At 50.8% G+C, this 18,074-nt stretch overlaps 2 protein-coding genes across 6 annotated transcripts in view; one reads left to right on the top strand and one right to left on the bottom strand.

Annotated features, from left to right (window-relative positions):
• Positions 1–1,350: 1,350 nt before the first annotated feature.
• Positions 1,351–6,994, top strand: Cd37 (CD37 molecule). Of its 2 annotated transcripts, XM_028788831.1 has the most exons (8): positions 1,351–2,028; positions 2,117–2,189; positions 3,413–3,537; positions 3,618–3,692; positions 4,482–4,586; positions 5,078–5,314; positions 5,875–5,958; positions 6,653–6,994. In XM_028788831.1, exons 1-8 carry the CDS (start codon positions 1,960–1,962, stop codon positions 6,728–6,730), a joined length of 846 nt encoding a protein of 281 aa, XP_028644664.1. In that variant the 5' UTR covers positions 1,351–1,959; the 3' UTR covers positions 6,731–6,994. The 2 variants fall into 2 exon arrangements, with proteins under 2 accessions (XP_028644664.1, XP_028644665.1); XM_028788832.1 differs by lacking the exon at positions 1,351–2,028 and having other exon boundaries at positions 2,127–2,185.
• The window catches only part of Tead2 (TEA domain transcription factor 2), a 17,883-nt gene continuing 6,788 nt past the window's right edge, over positions 6,980–18,074 (bottom strand). For 2 of the 4 annotated variants that reach the window (XM_028788827.1, XM_028788828.1), the window contains exons 7-12: positions 16,289–16,353; positions 14,176–14,318; positions 10,959–11,132; positions 9,076–9,237; positions 8,264–8,416; positions 6,980–7,790 (exon numbers count right to left, since the gene is read on the bottom strand). In XM_028788827.1, coding sequence (XP_028644660.1) covers positions 7,677–7,790; positions 8,264–8,416; positions 9,076–9,237; positions 10,959–11,132; positions 14,176–14,318; positions 16,289–16,353 — 811 coding nt within the window. In that variant the 3' untranslated portion in view covers positions 6,980–7,676. Of the gene's footprint in view, positions 7,791–8,263; positions 8,417–9,062; positions 9,238–10,958; positions 11,133–14,175; positions 14,319–16,288; positions 16,354–18,074 lie in introns of all 4 variants that reach the window. The other 2 variants (XM_028788830.1, XR_003714092.1) reach the window with 2 other exon arrangements.

Here is an 18,074-nt window from a genome sequence, read left to right as displayed (position 1 = left end):
ACAAGGAGGAAGAGAAGATTGTTGGACTCTAAGATCCAAAACCAGTAGACTCGCTCCCACAGAAACACACACACAGGCACACACACACACACACACACACACACACACACGGACGGACGGACAGACGGACGGGACGGACAGACGGGACTTGCTGCAATAACATGAGGTTTAATGATACCAGTGCACTGGGTCTCTCTTGCATGCAGGCAAGAGAGCCCCGAACAAAAGCTAGGAGCCGTTCTTACACAGAGTTCAAAAGGGCAACCACAAAGGACCACAAAGACTGACCTTCCCAGGTCTGGTCTCTAGGTGACTAGGATTCGAACATTTCTTTTATAACAATGAGTGTCATAAAAGAGACCTGAATTTCTCACAAGATATGTGTCTCAACCTATCTGACAGATTATTGGAACAACAAACCCCAAAGAAAGGGGAATTTCTCCTTAGGAATCTCATGCTGGGAAAAGAAAAAGGTGCCAATCAGAGAGTAACAACTCCCCCAAAAGAGATTTCACACAGTTCTAAGAGCTTGCACCTTACAGGTTGAGTCTGAAGCCCAGAAGATGGTGGGTCAATGGTGGGTGGGACCACATCATGGACCGCATAGACATGCATAACATTAGCCCTCTACTTACACCTCAGTCTCACTGCAGGACCCCGACGATGGATTGGAGGGGCTCACTGGATCGCTTTGTGCCCTTCCTAGTGTGTCTACATTGAGTGAATCTCCTTTCTTTGCTTTCCACTATTAATTTGATTCTTTTACTTGGCTCATTGATGATGGCTGAACCTGCCTTGGAGCACAACCTGTGACAGAAGAGACCCAACCCCCAAAAGCTATCTTCTGCCCTCTATAAGCAGAATGTCACACACACACACACACACACACACACACACACACACAGACACATCATTAAAAATAAAAAAGGTGGATAGCTTTTGATAATGTCTTCTGGCCTCCAAAGGCCTCCACACACTCATGAACACATAGAGAAAGAAACTAAATGAGACACATCTCAGAAGGCAGCTGCCAACTCCAAGAGCTAGGCTTTGGATAGGTAGCTGGGTGATGGGAACTTCCCACAACACTAGAAATCTGTGAGGAACTGGGGAGTTGACAAGTGTCAGGAACTTCTGGGCACAACTTTGGAGATGCTAGGTATGCTCAAGTGATCCTCACTATCAACGCCTGGTTCTTCTGCGGCCTCCTCAGGTTTCTCCACAGAGGCAGGAAGTGCCATCTGAGGTTCACTTCCTCCACCGGATGTTCAGGCACTGCTTAGCTGCAGTCCTCACCCCTGGGACTGTCACACCTCCTCTGCAACACTTTCACTTCCCCAGGGTTCCAAGCAGATTGGAGCACCTGGTCTAGAAGGGGGTGGGGGAGAGACCCAGAGAAAGAGGCACACAGGACAGAGACGGCAAAGACTCAGAAGAAAAAAAGACACCCAGAGAGACAGAGACAAAGAGACAGAAAGACAGAGACAGAGCACTCCGGCTCAAGTGGTGGGTGCTAAGCAGAAGACCACAGGATGCAGGGGGCGGAGCCAGTGGCCAGTGAGGTCAGAGTGTCTGTGAGGTTGGCCTCTGCAGAGACAGCCCCAAGGTCCCAGGACCCAAGTGAGTGGAAGTTCATTGGAAGCCCCTGTGCGCCCTGCCTGAGCCATGGACACCTGCGAGGAACCCCCCATTGTGTCCCTGGTACCCACATGTTCCAAAGACCCTCAGGTACTGCTGTGCGCCCTGTGGAACCCGTGAAGAAGATAGGGCCCCAGCTGACAGTCGCTAAATGAACAGGGTGGGGTGGAGCTCCACCCCCGGAACTTCCTCTTTCTCTGCCCTCTTCCTTTACGCCTCTCAGTCTGTGTCTTTCTCTGCCCATTATCGCCCTTCCCCCGCCTTGGCCAACACCTCTTCTGTCTGGGTTCCTCGAGTGGGTTGCTCCCCATCTAGGCGAAGATGTCTGCCCAAGAGAGTTGCCTCAGCCTCATCAAGTACTTCCTCTTCGTTTTCAACCTCTTCTTCTTTGTGAGTCTACTCATGGCTACCCAGCCGGGGTCTCAGAGGCACAGCGGCCCTGGATCTGCCCTGGCCTCATTCTCTTCTCTTCCCCTAGGTACTAGGCGGACTGATTTTCTGCTTTGGCATCTGGATCCTCATTGACAAGACCAGCTTCGTGTCCTTTGTGGGTGAGGGGGGCTGGGCAGTAGGGGAGGGTCTTGCTGGGATAGACTTAAACCCAGAACCCCACCCCAAGGCATCTCCTGTCCTCTCCCTTGCCCTGAGGAGGCCCTCAATAGTTACCATCTTCCCAGGCAGGGCTCAGGCTCTGGCACCCTGCTGGCCACTGCCACTGGGGGTGTACACTGCGTCTTTGCTGGCAAATAGGAACTATAAACCAGATGTAGTGGTGCATGCCTATTGTCCCAGTACCCAGGAGGTGGGAGATGTGGAGTTCCAGGCCATCCTAGACTACACAGTGGGTTGGAGCCCAGGCTGGATAATGAGGTCCTGCCTCCAAAACAACCACAGCAAAATGAGGTCGTGGTTACAAACAGTAATAACAGAAATGATAGATATTTCTCAAATACTTCCTGTGTCTCATTTTGGACTGGGGCTCAGAGACTCTCCCTTGTTGAGGTTCAGAGAAGGGAAGTCTCTTGCTGGGTGTCACACAGCCAGGAAGGGGAAGAGAAGAAATAAACTAGCAATAACAAGGAAACCACTTTGGGAGAGACCATCAAAACCATAGCAACTCAGACTTACCACATTGACCACTGGGTTGAACAGCGGTTATGCGAACCTTGGAACAAGTCTAGTGTATATGTGGTGACTCTCAGCCATCGTCCCAGCATAGGGAGGTGTAGGTGGGAAAATCAGAAGGTCCAGCTGACCCCTGGCTACAAAGAGAGTCCAAGGCCAGCCTGAGTTACCTGAGACTCTGTCTCAGAAAAAAAATGAAAAATCCAGAAAATTGACCTTTTTCTTCCTCGCCCTCAAAAGGTTTAAGAAATGGATAGAGCTGGGCATGGGAGGCAGAGGCGGCAGAGCTCTGTGAGTTCGAGGCCAGCCTGGACTACAGAGAGGCCAGCCTGGACTACAGAGAGAATTCCAGGAAGGGCAGGGCTGTTACACAGAGAAATCTTTTCAGAGAGAGAGAGAGAGAGAGGAGAGAGAGAGAGACTGACTCAGTGTCACACGACAGAAGTAGTGTGAGAAAGGAAGATTTGGGGACCAGAAACAGGAGGAGAATCTCAGAGGGAGAAAAACCAACTCCGTGTGGGGCGGAAACAGAGGCCCACCCAGGCAGATTCGGATTAAGGGACACATGGATCCAAGAGATAGGGCCCTTCCTGGGTGACCGAGTGGAACTGCTGTTTCCCAGCCCATTCACTGACTTTCACCACCTCAGGCCTGTCCTTCGTGCCACTGCAGACATGGTCCAAGGTCCTGGCTGTCTCAGGTGTCCTCACCATGGCCCTGGCTCTCCTGGGCTGTGTGGGAGCTCTAAAGGAGCTGCGTTGTCTTCTGGGCCTGGTGAGTGACATTCCCCACCCCCATTTCGGGCTGCCTCTGGAAGGCCTGCAGCCTGAGCTCCTTCTCCACTCTGTCCTCAGTATTTTGGAATGCTGCTGCTCCTCTTTGCCACACAGATCACCTTGGGTATCCTCATTTCCACTCAGCGGGTCCGGGTGAGTTTACTAACATATTACCCCAGGCTTGGAGGTTGAGCATCTGGTACAGAGAGAGAAAAGCAGGTGGGCATTGCTGTCAACCAAGAAGCTGGGCCATAGAACAACACACAGGGATAGAAGAAGACACATGGACACAAAGGTACAGAAGCATGTGGAGAATGAAAGGGAAAGCTGGTGTAGTGTTTCTTGTGCTCCTCGATACTCACAGGCTGAGGTGGAGAATCGAATTACCATAAGAGACCAAGGAGGCCACACTGACTAAAAAAAGAAGGGGTCATGTGTGATGGCACACCCCTTTAATTCCAGTGCTCTGAAGGAAGAGGCAGGCAGATCTCTGTGAGGCCAGCGTGGTCTATACAATAAATTCCAGAACATCTGAGGTTACATCGAGAGACCCTGGAGAGGGGAGAGCAGAGACAGATACAAATACACTTCCACTTGGTAGCATTTATTCAGCGGGCTGAGTGTTTGTTTGTTGGTTTGATCCCCAAGACTTGGTACTTGTAATCCCAGCACTCAAGATAGGGACGGGAGGATCAGGAGTACCAGACCCAATGCAAGCTACAGAAAATTAATTTTAAATTTATTTTTAAATAATTATTTTTTTAAAAAGATGCAACGGAGACCTAAAGACCCTTAGAAACACTTATGAGATTCTGAGGAAGAGAGTCACTGCCAGTCATTCAGGAAAAAAACCTAAGAGTGGCAAAGTTTTGTTCCTGGGGTGAACGCCATGGGAGGTGGCTGGGGCAGACCGAATGACTGAGCCTAGCTACACCCTCTCAGCTGGAGCGAAGGGTGCAGGAATTGGTGTTGCGGACAATCCAGAGCTACCGCACAAATCCGGATGAGACAGCAGCTGAGGAGAGCTGGGACTATGTGCAGTTCCAGGTATGTGAGCTCAGGTCTCCTGTCTCAAAACCGTCAGTTACTACACCTTAGGCTGCGGGCTGTAACATCTCAGCTTCGCCTTGGGCTTTTAAAAGAGGCTCTGCCCGCGTGTGGGGGTGCAGGTCAACTATTTCCTTATCCCCACGTCTGCCAAAGTGCTTGAGCATCCCCTAAATGGCAGCATTTCTGCCCTCATGTAACTAAGTCCTCAAATCCTAGACCCTGGGGTTGCTCCACCCGGCCTCAAATTTCTATGTTAGGAACTCTCATCCATAGATGCTTACAGTCCCGCTCCCTATCCACCTAGCCTGAGACAATCACACCGTCCAAAATCTCAGGTTCACCCTAAGCCATGTGGTTAGTCCCTCAGCCCCACCATACCTCCAGCCCATTGCCACTTACACACCCACCATCCCTACCCTGCTCCCAGGCCTGGCTGCACACCTACACCGGTGACACCGGGTCCCTGACTCTGTACCCCTCCCCATCAGCTGCGCTGCTGCGGCTGGCAATCTCCGCGAGACTGGAACAAGGCCCAGACGCTGAAAGCGAACGAGTCTGCGGAGCCCTTCGTGCCCTGCTCCTGCTACAACTCCACGGCGACCAATGACTCCGCCGGCTTTGATAAGCTCTTTTTCTCCCAGCTAAGCCGGCTGGGGCCGCGGTCGAAGCTGAAGCAGACTGCTGACATATGTGCACTTCCCGCAAAAGCCCACATCTACCGTGAGGTGAGACTAACGGTAGCGTCTGGACCTGTGGGCCTGGGGCAGGGTGGGGCGCAGAAGTCGGCTGTCGGCTGGGAGGGACTTTTAAGGGGCGGGATCTTAAGAGAGTGGACAGGGTTTGGAGGGTGCGGCTATAATCAGAGGCGTGGCTTCAGGAGGTGAGAGGAAGGGTAGAAAAAAAAAAGAAGGGGTGAGTGTGGCCCACACAGGCTTCAGGCTTCTATAACAGAGAGGGTTCAGGGGACTAGTGATGTGGTCCAGGCCTACGCATGGCGTCAGGAGGCTGGTCTTTTGAGAAGATGAGGCCAGGAGAAAAAAAAAAACGAGACCGAAAGGGCAGTCCCTTATAAGTAGGCGTGACCTATTTAGGGGCATAGTATGGCCGGCAGAACTTTAGCTGGATGGGCTACTGGAAAAGTAGTTGCGAAAAGGGCGGAGCCCTCTGCAGGTGAGAGGCGTGGTCTAAATAAGGGCGGCACCTGGAACGCTGGCCCAGAGCAAAGCTCGTCTTCAGGTTGAGTTCTAGAAGCAATGCCACCTTTACACGTCTTCTGCATCCCCAGGGCTGCGCGCAGAGCCTCCAGAAGTGGCTGCACAACAATATCATCTCCATAGTGGGAATCTGTCTGGGAGTCGGTCTTCTTGAGGTGACTTGACCCTGTACCCATCAGTGATTTCTCTATTGTAGATGTTTTCCCATTGCCGAGGTAACGCGCTTACTCAGCAAAGGCGCTGTTATTTAGGACAGCAATAGCATGGGATGGGGCGGAGGCCTGGCTTCTCTTAACTCTGATTGGCTGTACGCGCAGTGCTGCCTCCTCCCCTCTCCCGCAGGTGAGCGGGATGGCGTTGTGTCTGCAGCTACAGCGCCGAGCTCTCAGTAGAGAGCCCGCGCTGCCGCTGCCAGGAGCCGAGGGTCCGAACCCCACGCCAGGGCTGAACGCTGACGGCAGCGGCGGGCGCTGGGGCGGGCTAGGAAGCGGCAGCGGACGCAGCAGCACCCCGTGGGGCAGCTGGGGCATGGCGGGTGCCTGTCCCACATGGGGGGACAAGGCTCCACAAAGTAAGCTACCTATGGCGCTGGGGCCCTGGCCCTTGTGGGATGCAGAGGAGGAGCCACCTGAGACCGAGAGTGCGGGTGCTGAGGAGGTCGAGGCACATACAGAGGCTGCGGAGCCTCCAGAATAAAGGACCCTAGGCTTGCCCTGAGCCTTCTCTTTTGCAGACTGCTGCCGAGGTTTCCCCGCTCGCAACGCTGCCAATCACTCACATATCTTACGCATGCCTCTCCATTTGAGTACCACCCGTTCTCCAACCCTGATGCATCTCCTTTTTTCCCAGCTCGGCTTCATGACGCTCTCAATATTCCTGTGTAGAAATTTGGATCACGTCTATGACCGGCTGGCCCGGTACCGCTAGGCCCCAGGCCACTTGTCGGCACCCACGCACCTCCATGCAGTCAGGAAATGTTTCCTTCCTGGTTGGTCACAGGCTTGGAGCCCGTGCCTTAGGCCTGATTTCCTGGGGACCCAGCTGTCTGTCCTACCGACAGCCTTCACTTCCCCCACAGGGCCAGGGACTTTCATCCCCAGCTTCCTTCCCTGCTCCCTCCTCCCCACACCATCTGTCTGCCACCTCCCACATGACACCTCAAATAAATCCCCTTCGTTTTTGGTAAAAATAGCTTTATTCTCCTTCAAACATAAACCATCACTCTTGGGGGAAGGAAGGTGGCAGGGTGGTCCAAGGCTGACTTAAATGGGGTTGGGGGAGATTAAGAAGTCCCACCCCACTGCCTAGCTGAGAGACAAGATCACATCCCTAACACTGTGTATAAATATCTCCTTATATTAAAATTTTTTTCAGGTTCCACTTCACCCTACACCAAGCTGGGAAACCATTATCTTGGATTTGTGACATTACAGATCCCAGAGAAAGGGTGCGGGGGAGAGGCAGACATGAGACAACTGGAAGACAGGAAGGTTACAAGGCAATGAGTAACACGCCCCACATAGCCCAGCTCCCCTTTCCAGAAGAGCAAGGAGGGGACCCTGTAGAACTGAGAGGCCAGTGCTGTGCCTGTGGGCATGTACTCCTGTCCTCGGTCCCTGATGCTCAGGAGTGGTGTGTCCTGTCACATGCTCTCTGTGAGGTCTGTTGGGGATCTAAACTCAAACCCAGCTCACTCAGCTCTGGAACCAGGCTTCGGGCTCCTTTCTACTAGGAGCCAGCCCCCATGGCTCATGCTTCTGAGATTAGGCCTTTTACAAAATCATGGTCCCCTTTCCAAATCTCTCTTACAGGGAGAGCAAAAGGGTCCTTCCTAGGAAGGGGTGTTCTGAAAAACACCAGCAATGGGGCTCCATCAGTCCCTGACCAGGCGGTAGATGTGGTGCTGGGCTCCGCGTTCACTGGTGGAGACTTCAAAGACATAGGCAGTACACAGCAGCAGTTCCTGAGTGTCCCTGTTTGTCACCACCTGCCAGAACAGGCTTACACTGTAGGGTGGGGATACGGGCAGGGGATGGGGTACAGGACATGGGACTGCCCTGCATACCCTAGTTATCAAGAAAGGGAAACCTGCCATGCTATGTACCCCAAGTAGAAAGGATGCCGTGAGTCAGGTTCCTTGGGCAAAGAGGTCACCCCTAAGCTGAGAGATGGCAGGAAGGGGCCTCCCCATCATATCACATTCCCGAGAAAAGGGGTCCCCACCATGCCACAGGCAGAGAGAGGATCAGCAAAGCATATAAGCATAACCCCCAAATCAAAGGAAATCCCTTTTGCTCTGGACTTCTCAGGTAAGGCAGATGCTCAGAAGCTGAGGTACCCCCACTGCCCTAGGGAAGACGGGCTCTCCACATATAGCACAGCTGAGGCCTGTCCTCCCAGCCCCACCCCCACCATGTTCTGCATGAAGGGATCTCATTTTTGGAGTCCCCAGCGTATCACCTGGAGGATGGTGAAGTTCTCCAGGACACTGTTCATCATGTAGCGTTCAGGCAGCTGACGGAGCTTGTGCAGGAAGTTGACCAGGTACTCACACATGGGAGAGCGCAGCAGGCGGTACACAAAGCGTCCATCCTCCAGCTGCGCCCGCTCTGTCTGGGAGTGGGGAACACAGTGGCTGAGAGAGACCGCAGCCACCCTAGGACTGAAGCTTCATTCACCCTTAGCCTTTAAGAGGCTACTGTCAATTCCCTCAGCCAGAGGCCCCAAAGCACCTCAACTTCAGTGACTAGAGACCCTAGACCTCTGAACCTACAAACAAGGCACCCTCCATCTCCTCAGTTATGGTCTGAAACCCCGGTGACCTCCAAATACCCTCAATAGCATCTCCACACTGAGCTTGAGGCTTCAAGACCTCCCAGGCCCTCAAGTGTAACATCTCTACTGCCTAATTCCACAACTCCTACCGTACCAGAGCCCTTTTCATCTTGCAGAACCCATCTCTATACCCTTGAAATAAGCCCTAATTGTGACTTTTAGTGGCTTGTTTATATTTAGTTTAAGACTATCTTATGTAGTCCAGGCTAGCCTGGAACTCCTTATGTAGCCAAGGATAGACTTGAAACTCTTGATGCTTGGTTTACATGGGCAGGGCAAGCATTCCACAAAATGAACTACATCCTCAGCCTTTGAAGTCTTAATTCCTCGTACATATACTAACTGCCAGAGAAGCTGGGATGGCCCAGCCCATACACACCCCCATGCTTGTGACTGCTTACTCGTGATGCATGCAGTACCCTACCCTTGGGCCTCACCTCCACCTTCTCTACCACTTGCTTGCCAAAGGAGCAGACCTTGGAGGAGCAGGTAAGTGTCATGAGCTCCCGGCTTTCGTACTGGCTGCTCACTCCATAGAAGCCGCCGCTGCCTCCGCTGCTCCCCGCCTCCTCAGCGCTTGGACCCCAGTTCAGGTCCGCCTGAGAGGAGATAAGAGAGGCACAGGTGAGCTGGTGGGAACCCAACAAATTCTGACCGACTTGCACACACTTGCCTGTGCCCACACCCTGTCTCAGCTTCCAAAGTCTCCAGGTCAGCATGAACTGTGCTCTGTAGAAGACTTACCTACTGTTCCAGGAGGACTAGAGAAACCAAGGTCCCCAAAACAGTCCTGACCCTCATTCTCTAGGAGCCATAGAGCCCAGCTGTTTTGCCTGATGCCCCTAGCTTTCTAGAGTTCAGCTTTAGCCAAGCAAAACAATGCAAGCTTATAATGCTAGCACTTGAGAGGCTGATGCAGGAGGATCGTGAGTTTGAGACCAGCATGGTCTACATACAGTGGGAGGTTGTGTCTCAAAACAAGAAGAAAAAAAGGAGAGGAAGTGGGGTTGGGAGTTTCAAGTCTAAGAAAATGGGGGTGGGAGGGTGGAAGATGAATGTTAGCCCTGCCAAGGGCCTAGTTACTAGGAGGCATTTTACCCCTAGCAACTGGTTACGGTTTCATATCCTCCCTCAGTCCTCCCCCGACTGGCTGTGAAGGCAAGTGGAGACTATCCACTAGCAGCAAGGCCAGCCTCCTCCCTAGAACACTGTCAATCAGGAATGGACCCAAATGCCAGACATGCAGGACAAGCCTCATGGAGCCTGTGGCCATGAGAGTGGAGACTGCCTGTTCTCTGTCCAGGACTCCATCTACCACCCCAGCTACAATCATTTCAATACAGGCCAAAGCCCTATGCCTGTGGCCACAGTGGCTCACGGCTGGAACCTCAGCACTTGGAAGACTGAAGTAAGAAGAGGCTAGCCTAGGCTACATTATGAGGGGAACTCTGTCTCACAATGGAATGCCACATGTGTTGGTGCTCAGCCTTAATCCCAGCAACTGGAGGCAGAGGAAGGTCAACCTCTGGTGTTCAAGACCAGCTCGGTCTACAGAGCTCCAGGTCTACAGAGTTCCAGGACCGACAGGAAGGCCCGAGCAGCTGCCTCCAACAGCCTGTAACAGCCGAGCCAATTCAGAGCCATCTCAGGCCCCACGCAGAAAGCTTGAGGACCTTACTGGTTTGGTCTTTTACTTTTATTTTATATGCATAGTTGTTCTGCCTGCTCGTCTGTCTGTGCACTACATATGTGAAGTATTCTCGGAGGCCAGGAGAGTTCCTCTGAGCTAGAGTTAAGACACTTGTGAGATGCCATGTGGTCCTGGGATTGAACCTGGGTCCCCTGGAAGAGCAGATATTAACCAGAGAACCATCTCTCCAGACCCTTTATTTTGTTTTGTTTGAGCGAAGGTCTCCCTAAGTAGGGAAAGCTGTCCTTGAACTCTCGATTGTCCTGCCTCAGACTCCTGAGCATTGGGATGACAGGCGTGCACCATGATGTAAGTCTCAGGAAGCTTTATAACCAGACACCCAGGGAGACCGAACTGACTGAAATCCTGTGTGGACTTCCCTTGGAGGACCAGACCCTTCCACCGCCCTGAGATCTTCAGTGGACACCAAACCAGATGGGCCTGAGAAAGACTGAAGGTGCTCTTAGCCACAGCTGGTTATAGATAGTCCTCCATGTCCCCAAGATCCAACTCCATCCTAGAGCATGTCCGAGCAAGCAGTGGCATGCCACCTCCACACGCTCCCACATAGCTGTTGGTTTTCAAGTGTAGCTCAGGCAGACCCGACTGTCATTATTCAGGAGCACTCACCCAGAACTTGACCAGGAAGAAGGCATGTGGTGGCCCTCGGTCATAGAGCTCCCGGAGGCCGCCCTTTTTCTCAGGGAATTTGTCGTAGATCTGCCGCACATCCACACTCTCCAGGGGTGGTGCTCCTGGACTGGGGCACTGCTGACTGATGTGGACAAACAGATGCCTCTGGAACTGCAGAGGCAGCACAGGGTGAAGGGCTGTGGGCTGGACCTAGACCCTCACCCGTCAGACCCACCGGCCAGCACACGGCCATGCCTCCAGCTACATCCAGCAAGCTGCCCATTCCTTCTCTGTCCCTACCGTCCCAGCCTGCTCAGATCTAATGTGTGGACTTCCTTTGGAGGACCAGACCCTTCCATCACCCTCAGATCTTCAGTGCCAGTCATGAAACTGGACACCAAAGAACTGCTCAATCCTAGAGCAGGTTCTAGGAAGCAGCGGCATGCTACCTCCACACTCTTCCACAGAGTCAAATCTCTGGTCTAGCTTATCCAACATTTTTTCATCTCTCACACAGTTCTAGAACTGACCCAGTACCCAAAATCCAGAGCCTGCCCTTCTCTCTGCAGCCTGACCAGCCCCCCACCACCACCATATTTTGTCATTCATTTCCTTGAAAATTTCATTTCTGAGCCTGGAAATTTACAGTACTGCACAGAGCAAACTCCTATATGACCCTCAAAGCCCAACTCACACACGTCCTTTCAGGAAAACTTCAGTAGCTCCCCATGTAGCAACACATGTGGATGCATTATGGAATAATGCTCTGTATACACAAGAGCTAGACAGGCTGGCTGTGTGGTGACACTGGTCTTGGCTCTGGGGCTGAAAGACCACTAAGACCTCCCTGAACTTGCAAAAGTCAGTCTACCACAAAGAAGGGAAGCACAAAATAACTCACAGGTAATGGAAATGTCAGGAATAATTTATATCATGAAAAGAATCCTTGCAAGTATAGAAAAAGGCTCAAAAGTGACGGCCCATGAACCAGGTATGGTGATACGTACCGGCAAGAGAGGTGGTTCACACCCACCTGTAACCCCAGCTCCAGGGGATCTAATGCTGTAACACACACACACACACACACACACACACCAAATAAAAAGATAGCACGTGGTATTTTCTAGCAAGCAGCCTTGTAAAGTCTTGTGAGAAAATTAAGCCCATACAAGCCAGAGTCACTCACAGACAGACGCAGGGAAGGAACTTAGCAGACTGTAGGGCAGGTGGGAAAACCAGCTCTGAGGCAAGAGGGGTAAAAGACATAACGGGAACAGGGTTCAGATGCCACAGTTTGTGAACAGCCGAGAGGACTTCAGCTCCGGGTGACTTGGGAGGGCTTTCTTCGTCTTTGTCGTGGGCGTTTTGTTTGAGTGTAGTTTGGTTTTCTTGTGTGGGTTTTCAGTTTTGTTTTATGTGAGTTTGTTGGAGTTTGTTGTTGAGGTTTATTTTTCTTTCTGGTTTGTTTTTATTGTTGCTGTCCTGTTCGCTCATTTGCTGCTGTGCACCAGGGTCGCCCTCTGCAAATCTGGCTGGCCTGGAACTCAGTTTCACCTGCCTCTGCCTCCCTAGTCCTGAGACAGATTAAAGACACACGCACCGCCACACTCTTCTTTCTGGTTTTTGAGACAGGGAAACTTTTCTGCAGCTGGCTTTGAATTTACTATTATAGTGCAATTGGTTTGGTTTGTTGTTGTTTTTTGAGACAGGGTCTCTCTATGTATCCCCTGGCTGTCCTCAAACTCTCAGAGATCCTCCTGCCTCTGCCTCCCAAGTGCGGAGATTAAAGGCATGCACCACCATACCTAGCTTGTGTTGTCGAGTTAGCATCTTGTGGATTCCTACTTAGACAAAAAACTCCCAGTGTAAAAGAGGATAACCATGAACTTCTGACCCTCCTGCCTCCACCCCCAAGGCTGTGGAAACTGTACACACGCACCAACACACCTAGTATTTGCAACCCAGGGCTGAACCCCAGAACTTCATGTAGTCTATGAGTTAAATCCCCAGCCCTCAGACCGACTTCTGAAGTAAAAGCAACACTGCTTCAGCCTCCAGGGTGCTAGGATCCCAGACTTTCAGTGTGAGTCTCAACAGGATCACTCTTTTTAACCTGATGTCACCCTTGATAACCTGAGCGATGGCATTAGTTCGGCTGCAGAGACACCACATGCAGGTATCTCCATTTCTCTGCAGTTAGCTGTAAGCACATGACTGAGACCTGGCCACTAGGATGTGAACAGGCCTAGGAGTTCCCTCATTCAGGGAAGGCCCACAATACCTGGGCACCTAGACACTCCTACCCTCCCTCTTCCCCCATCTGCAGAGAACCCAGAAGATTCTATAACCCTAGAAAATGGTAGACCCACAAAATGGAAAGGGGCAAACCCTGAAGCATTGGGGCCAAACATCTGCTCGGCATACCTGCTGAAAACTCACACGAAAAGCACCACGGGGCACACTTATCATTCCAGCCTTCACAAAGCTAAAAAATCACTGAGAGTTCAAGGCTAGCCTGATCTACAGATACCTAACAATATATTAATGAAACAGAAAAAAAATAAAATAAAAGTAGAACTATGGGCTGGAGAGATGGCTCAGCGGTTAAGAACACTGGCTCTTTCAGAGGTCCTGAGTTCAATTCCCAGCAGCCACCTGTGGGGGCTCACAACCATCTATAGGGGGAATCTGATGCCCTCTTCAGGCAGGCAGATGTATATGCAGCACAGCACTCATACATTAAATAAAAAATAAAATGAAGTCAAATCTGCTTCAGAAGACAGAAAAATAAATAAAAATATATAAAAAAACAAAAAGCAAACAAACAAACAAACACAGTTGAATTACGGTCTTTCCCAGGTCCCTCGTGTATTATTGCAAAGCCGGCCAAACAGCAGGACTTTGATGTCAGATGAATGAATGCACTGTTCAGTTCCCAGAACACATTTGAAAGCAGGCATGACAACATGTGCCTATAATTTCAATGCTGCTGAGGGCCAGACAGGCTTACTGAGGTTTACTGGACTACTGGGTAAACTAAGTTCAGTGAGAAACCGTCTCAAAACCCCAGGTGAATGCAGCTCAAGGTGACTGGGGACAGCACTTCCTGTGAGCTGTCAGTGGAGACCTCCGGTGTGGAGGTAGCAGCTCCGAACTCCCTCCCTTCCCTCTTTGCACCCCACCATCACCCATCATCTGCCCAGGTTTCACTCACCGAGTCAACTGCGTCTGGCGGTTCCACAAATGCGGAGAACTCTACCAGCTGCAGGCGTGCAGTCCCCAGGGCCCGAGCCTGCCAGGCTGGGGGAGACGGAGCAGGTGGAGGTAAGGGGGAGAGGGCTGGGGGCGGCTCGTACCCTTGAAGAAAGAGAAGAAAAACTACTCAAAATGATGGGCTAGGCTGGCACTGCTTTCTCTCAGCCACGTTCTCTTTGAGTTTATAAGGGCCAGGGATGGAAAGCCAGTGAGCCGGCCCAGCATACAGGAAACCTGGACTCTCTCCCTAACAGCACATTTGTTGGACATAGGGCAAACACTATCCTAGCACTTGGGAGGTGGAGGCAGGCGCATGAGTTCAAAGTCACACTCAACTACAGAGCACATTCTAACCTGGGATATATGAAACTGTCTAAAAAAAAAAAAAATAAGGTGGAGGAGGGCACTGAGATATGGTTGGCTCAGTTGTTAAGAACACCGGGTCCGAGCCGGGCAGTGGTGGCACACACTTTTAATCCCAGCACTTGGGAGTCAGAGGCAGGTGGATTTCTGAGTTCGAGGCCAGCCTGGTCTACAGAGTGAGTTCCAGGACAGCCAGGGCTACACAGAGAAACCCTGTCTCGAAAAACAAACAAAACAAAACAAAACAAAACAAAACAAAAAAAAAAAAAGAACACCGGGTGCTCTTGAGAAGACCTGGATTCACAACAACCTGTAACTCCAGTTCCAGGGGATCTAACATACTCTCCTCTGGCCTCCAGGGCCACCAGGCACACACAGCACACTTACATATATGTAAGCAAATCACTCGTACATATAAAATAAATGAATCTTTAAAAGAAAAAAAGAGAACATTTCCTCCAGGCTCCCAAACAGCTAAAGTTCTTGCCAATGAGCAAGAAGGAATCGACGTAAAGGAATTCAAAAGGCAAAAATGTGAAAGACTTTGCCCCTGACCACGTCCCATTTACAAGGGTCTGGTAGTTACAGCAGGCATGTTGACACAGTGAGGTAGAGGCCAAGAGACACATGATTTGAGATGACTAAGCAGACAAGCCCATCTCTAGACCTTGCATCAGCTGGAATCAGTGTTATTTCTCCGGATATGACTTCAGATATTATGCTATTTGCAGGCAGACATTATTTATGATTGATGAATTATAGAGCCAGAGTGTGATGGCTTGCATGAGCTGTCCGTCTGTCATGGTGCTGTCTGGGTAGGTCTAGGCAGTATGGCCTTGCCAGAGGAAATATGCCACTACAGTATACCCAGTTTGTACTCTCATCTTCAACCTTATGGTTCAAGATGTGAGCCCTCAGATTGGGCGTAGTGGCACACGCCTTTAATCCCAGGATGCAGAGGCAAGTGAGAATCTCTTGAGTTCTAGACCAGCCTGGTCTACAGAGCGAGTTCCAAGACAGCCAGGGTTACACAGAGAAACTCAGTCTCAAAAAACAAAAAACAAAAAAACAAAACAACAACAAAAAAAAAAAGAAAAAAGAAAAGAAAATAAAGAAACAAAAGAAAAAAAAGAAAGAATGAAAGAAAGAAGAAAGGAAGAGAGAAAGAGAGGACCGTAGGAAGGAAGCAAGGAATGAAGGAAGGAAGGAAGGAAGAAGAGATATGCACCCTCAGCTTCCTGTTTTGACCACCATGCCTCACTCAGCTATCATGGCTAGAATGCAAGCCTCTGAAATCCCAAATAAACTCTTCTATAGTTTGCCTTCGCTATGGTGTTAGCATGTCACAACAACAGGAAAGTAAGCAATAAACCTGAGGGCGTTAGGAATCATTTCACCAGTCCATGTGGGGATTCCATGGTCACACTGTGTAGACTTCTGCACTGCTGGCAGAGTCTATCTGTATAGGAAGCTGACAGGGAAGAAAGCAGACAGAAGTAATGCTGACACAGAGCTGCTAGATCCACCCATGCCTGAAGCCACCTTTTCTCTCCTCATCTTTTTTCCTCCTCCCTTTGCTTCAGCTACTTTTGATTCAGGTTTTGACCACTTGATTGTGCCCAGCTGGTAAAAAGGTGAAGGAGTTCCTGCTAGCGTCAGGAACAGAGAGAGAGGGGAGACAGCGGGGGTCAGGGGGTTGTAGCTCTCACCTGGTAGGTCAGAGGCTGGGGGTGTCAGTGACACGGAGAACGGTGCCTGTGAGAAGGGCTTCACGCTGCAGGACAAAGGGAACCCTGTGAGTGCAGTGGAGTGGTGCTGGCTGAGCCAGCCAGGATTGACCTGTGCCAGGCTCCCCCACCAGAACGTTCCATGCATGACGATGCGGTGGCCGCCATGGCTCCTCTTGTGCCACAAGACCGAGGTTGATGCTGACCTCAGCCCAAAGCCACACAGTTAGGGTGCCATAAAGCCTGGACCCCAGCCCCAGTTAGTCCCAACTGTGAGGACAAGGATTCTTGTTGTTTGGCAACACTAGAATCAAACCTAGTGCTTCAAGTGTGCTAAGCATGGGCTCCACGGCACAGCACAGCCTATTGTGGATTCTAGGCAGGAACTCTATCACTTGCCACACCCCAGCCCCCCACTAAGAGACTAGGCCAATCCCTGCATTTTGCTGTCGGACCTTGCTGGGTAGCCCAGGCTGGAATCAAGATCCTCCCGCATCAGCCTCTAGGGTGCTGGATTGACAGGAAGTAGCCACTATACCTGGTCTATGCCTGAGGAAGGAACTTTTTATGTAAATTTAATTCTTTTGTTTTTTTTTAAACAGAGCCTCGAGATACAGCTCTAACCTGAACTCACAAAGACCCACCTGCCTCTGCCTCCCAAGAGCTGGGACTAAAGATGTGTTCCACCATGCTCAGCTGTACACTTAATCACTTCTAATCTAACTGGCTACTCACAGATACTAATTGTAGACTCACACTCCAGAGGCCTAGAGGTAGCTCAGGAGACTAAGAGGCCAGAGGTGAAGGGTAACAGACCGAGAGCAGAAAGATAAACCCTGGGGGAGTCCTCAGCTCTCAAATTGTACTTCAGTGGATTTCCCACAATGCCATGGTCTCTTGTCATCTGGCCATCACTCCAATGTCAGCTCCTCAGAAAGGCCCACCTGGCTTTCTAAAAGGGAGCTCTTAGTGGATACAGTGACACACAGTCAGCATCACAGAATTTCTGTGAGATTTGGGGGCTGAGGCAGGAAGATCTAGCCTGGGCTGTAGACCTGAGAGCCTGTCTCAAATAAATAAAAACAAAATCAAAATACTTGAGGTTAGAGATGAACCCCCATAGTAGAACACCTGACTAGTACACTCGAGTGGATAGACAGATAGTCATAGACACACACATACATACATACATATATACACATACACACACATACATACATACACTTTACACATACACAGGTCAGGAAGATTACAGCCTTTTACTTTAGTCCTTAATAAGAGCACACACCAGACACTCAGTAGGTATTCAGTAAATCTGGTGTCCCTGCTGCTTAAGACAGTAGAGGCTCACCTCAGCTTCCTGCCTATGGGCATTACACATGGTGTTTATCTGCCTAAAATATTCCCAGCCCCACCCTTCACGTGGCTAAACCCAACCAATATTAGAGAAAACCCCAAAACTTTCTCCCTCGCCATTAAACCCACAGCGGCTCCGCACAACGCTGCACACACTTCCATTTTATATTTCTGAAGGTGACGGCTTAGTCAGCACTGGTCTCCCCCCATTTGCCTATGGGCTTGTCAGTGCACACCTGCAGTCCTCTCGGGCCCTGGGGACTTAGTCTGATCTTTCCTGAGTCTCTGACGAGTGGACCCCACACCCTAGCCTCTCTCACTCTCTCACAGTACATGTTCCCATGTTACCCTCACTCTCTCACAGTACATGTTCCCATGTTACCCTCACTCTCTCACAGTACATGTTCCCATG

This window comes from Grammomys surdaster, unplaced genomic scaffold (assembly GCF_004785775.1).
Source record: "Grammomys surdaster isolate TR1022 unplaced genomic scaffold, NIH_TR_1.0 125769, whole genome shotgun sequence".
Classification (NCBI taxonomy): domain Eukaryota; kingdom Metazoa; phylum Chordata; class Mammalia; order Rodentia; family Muridae; genus Grammomys; species Grammomys surdaster.
This window is presented reverse-complemented; position numbering and strand designations above follow the sequence as displayed.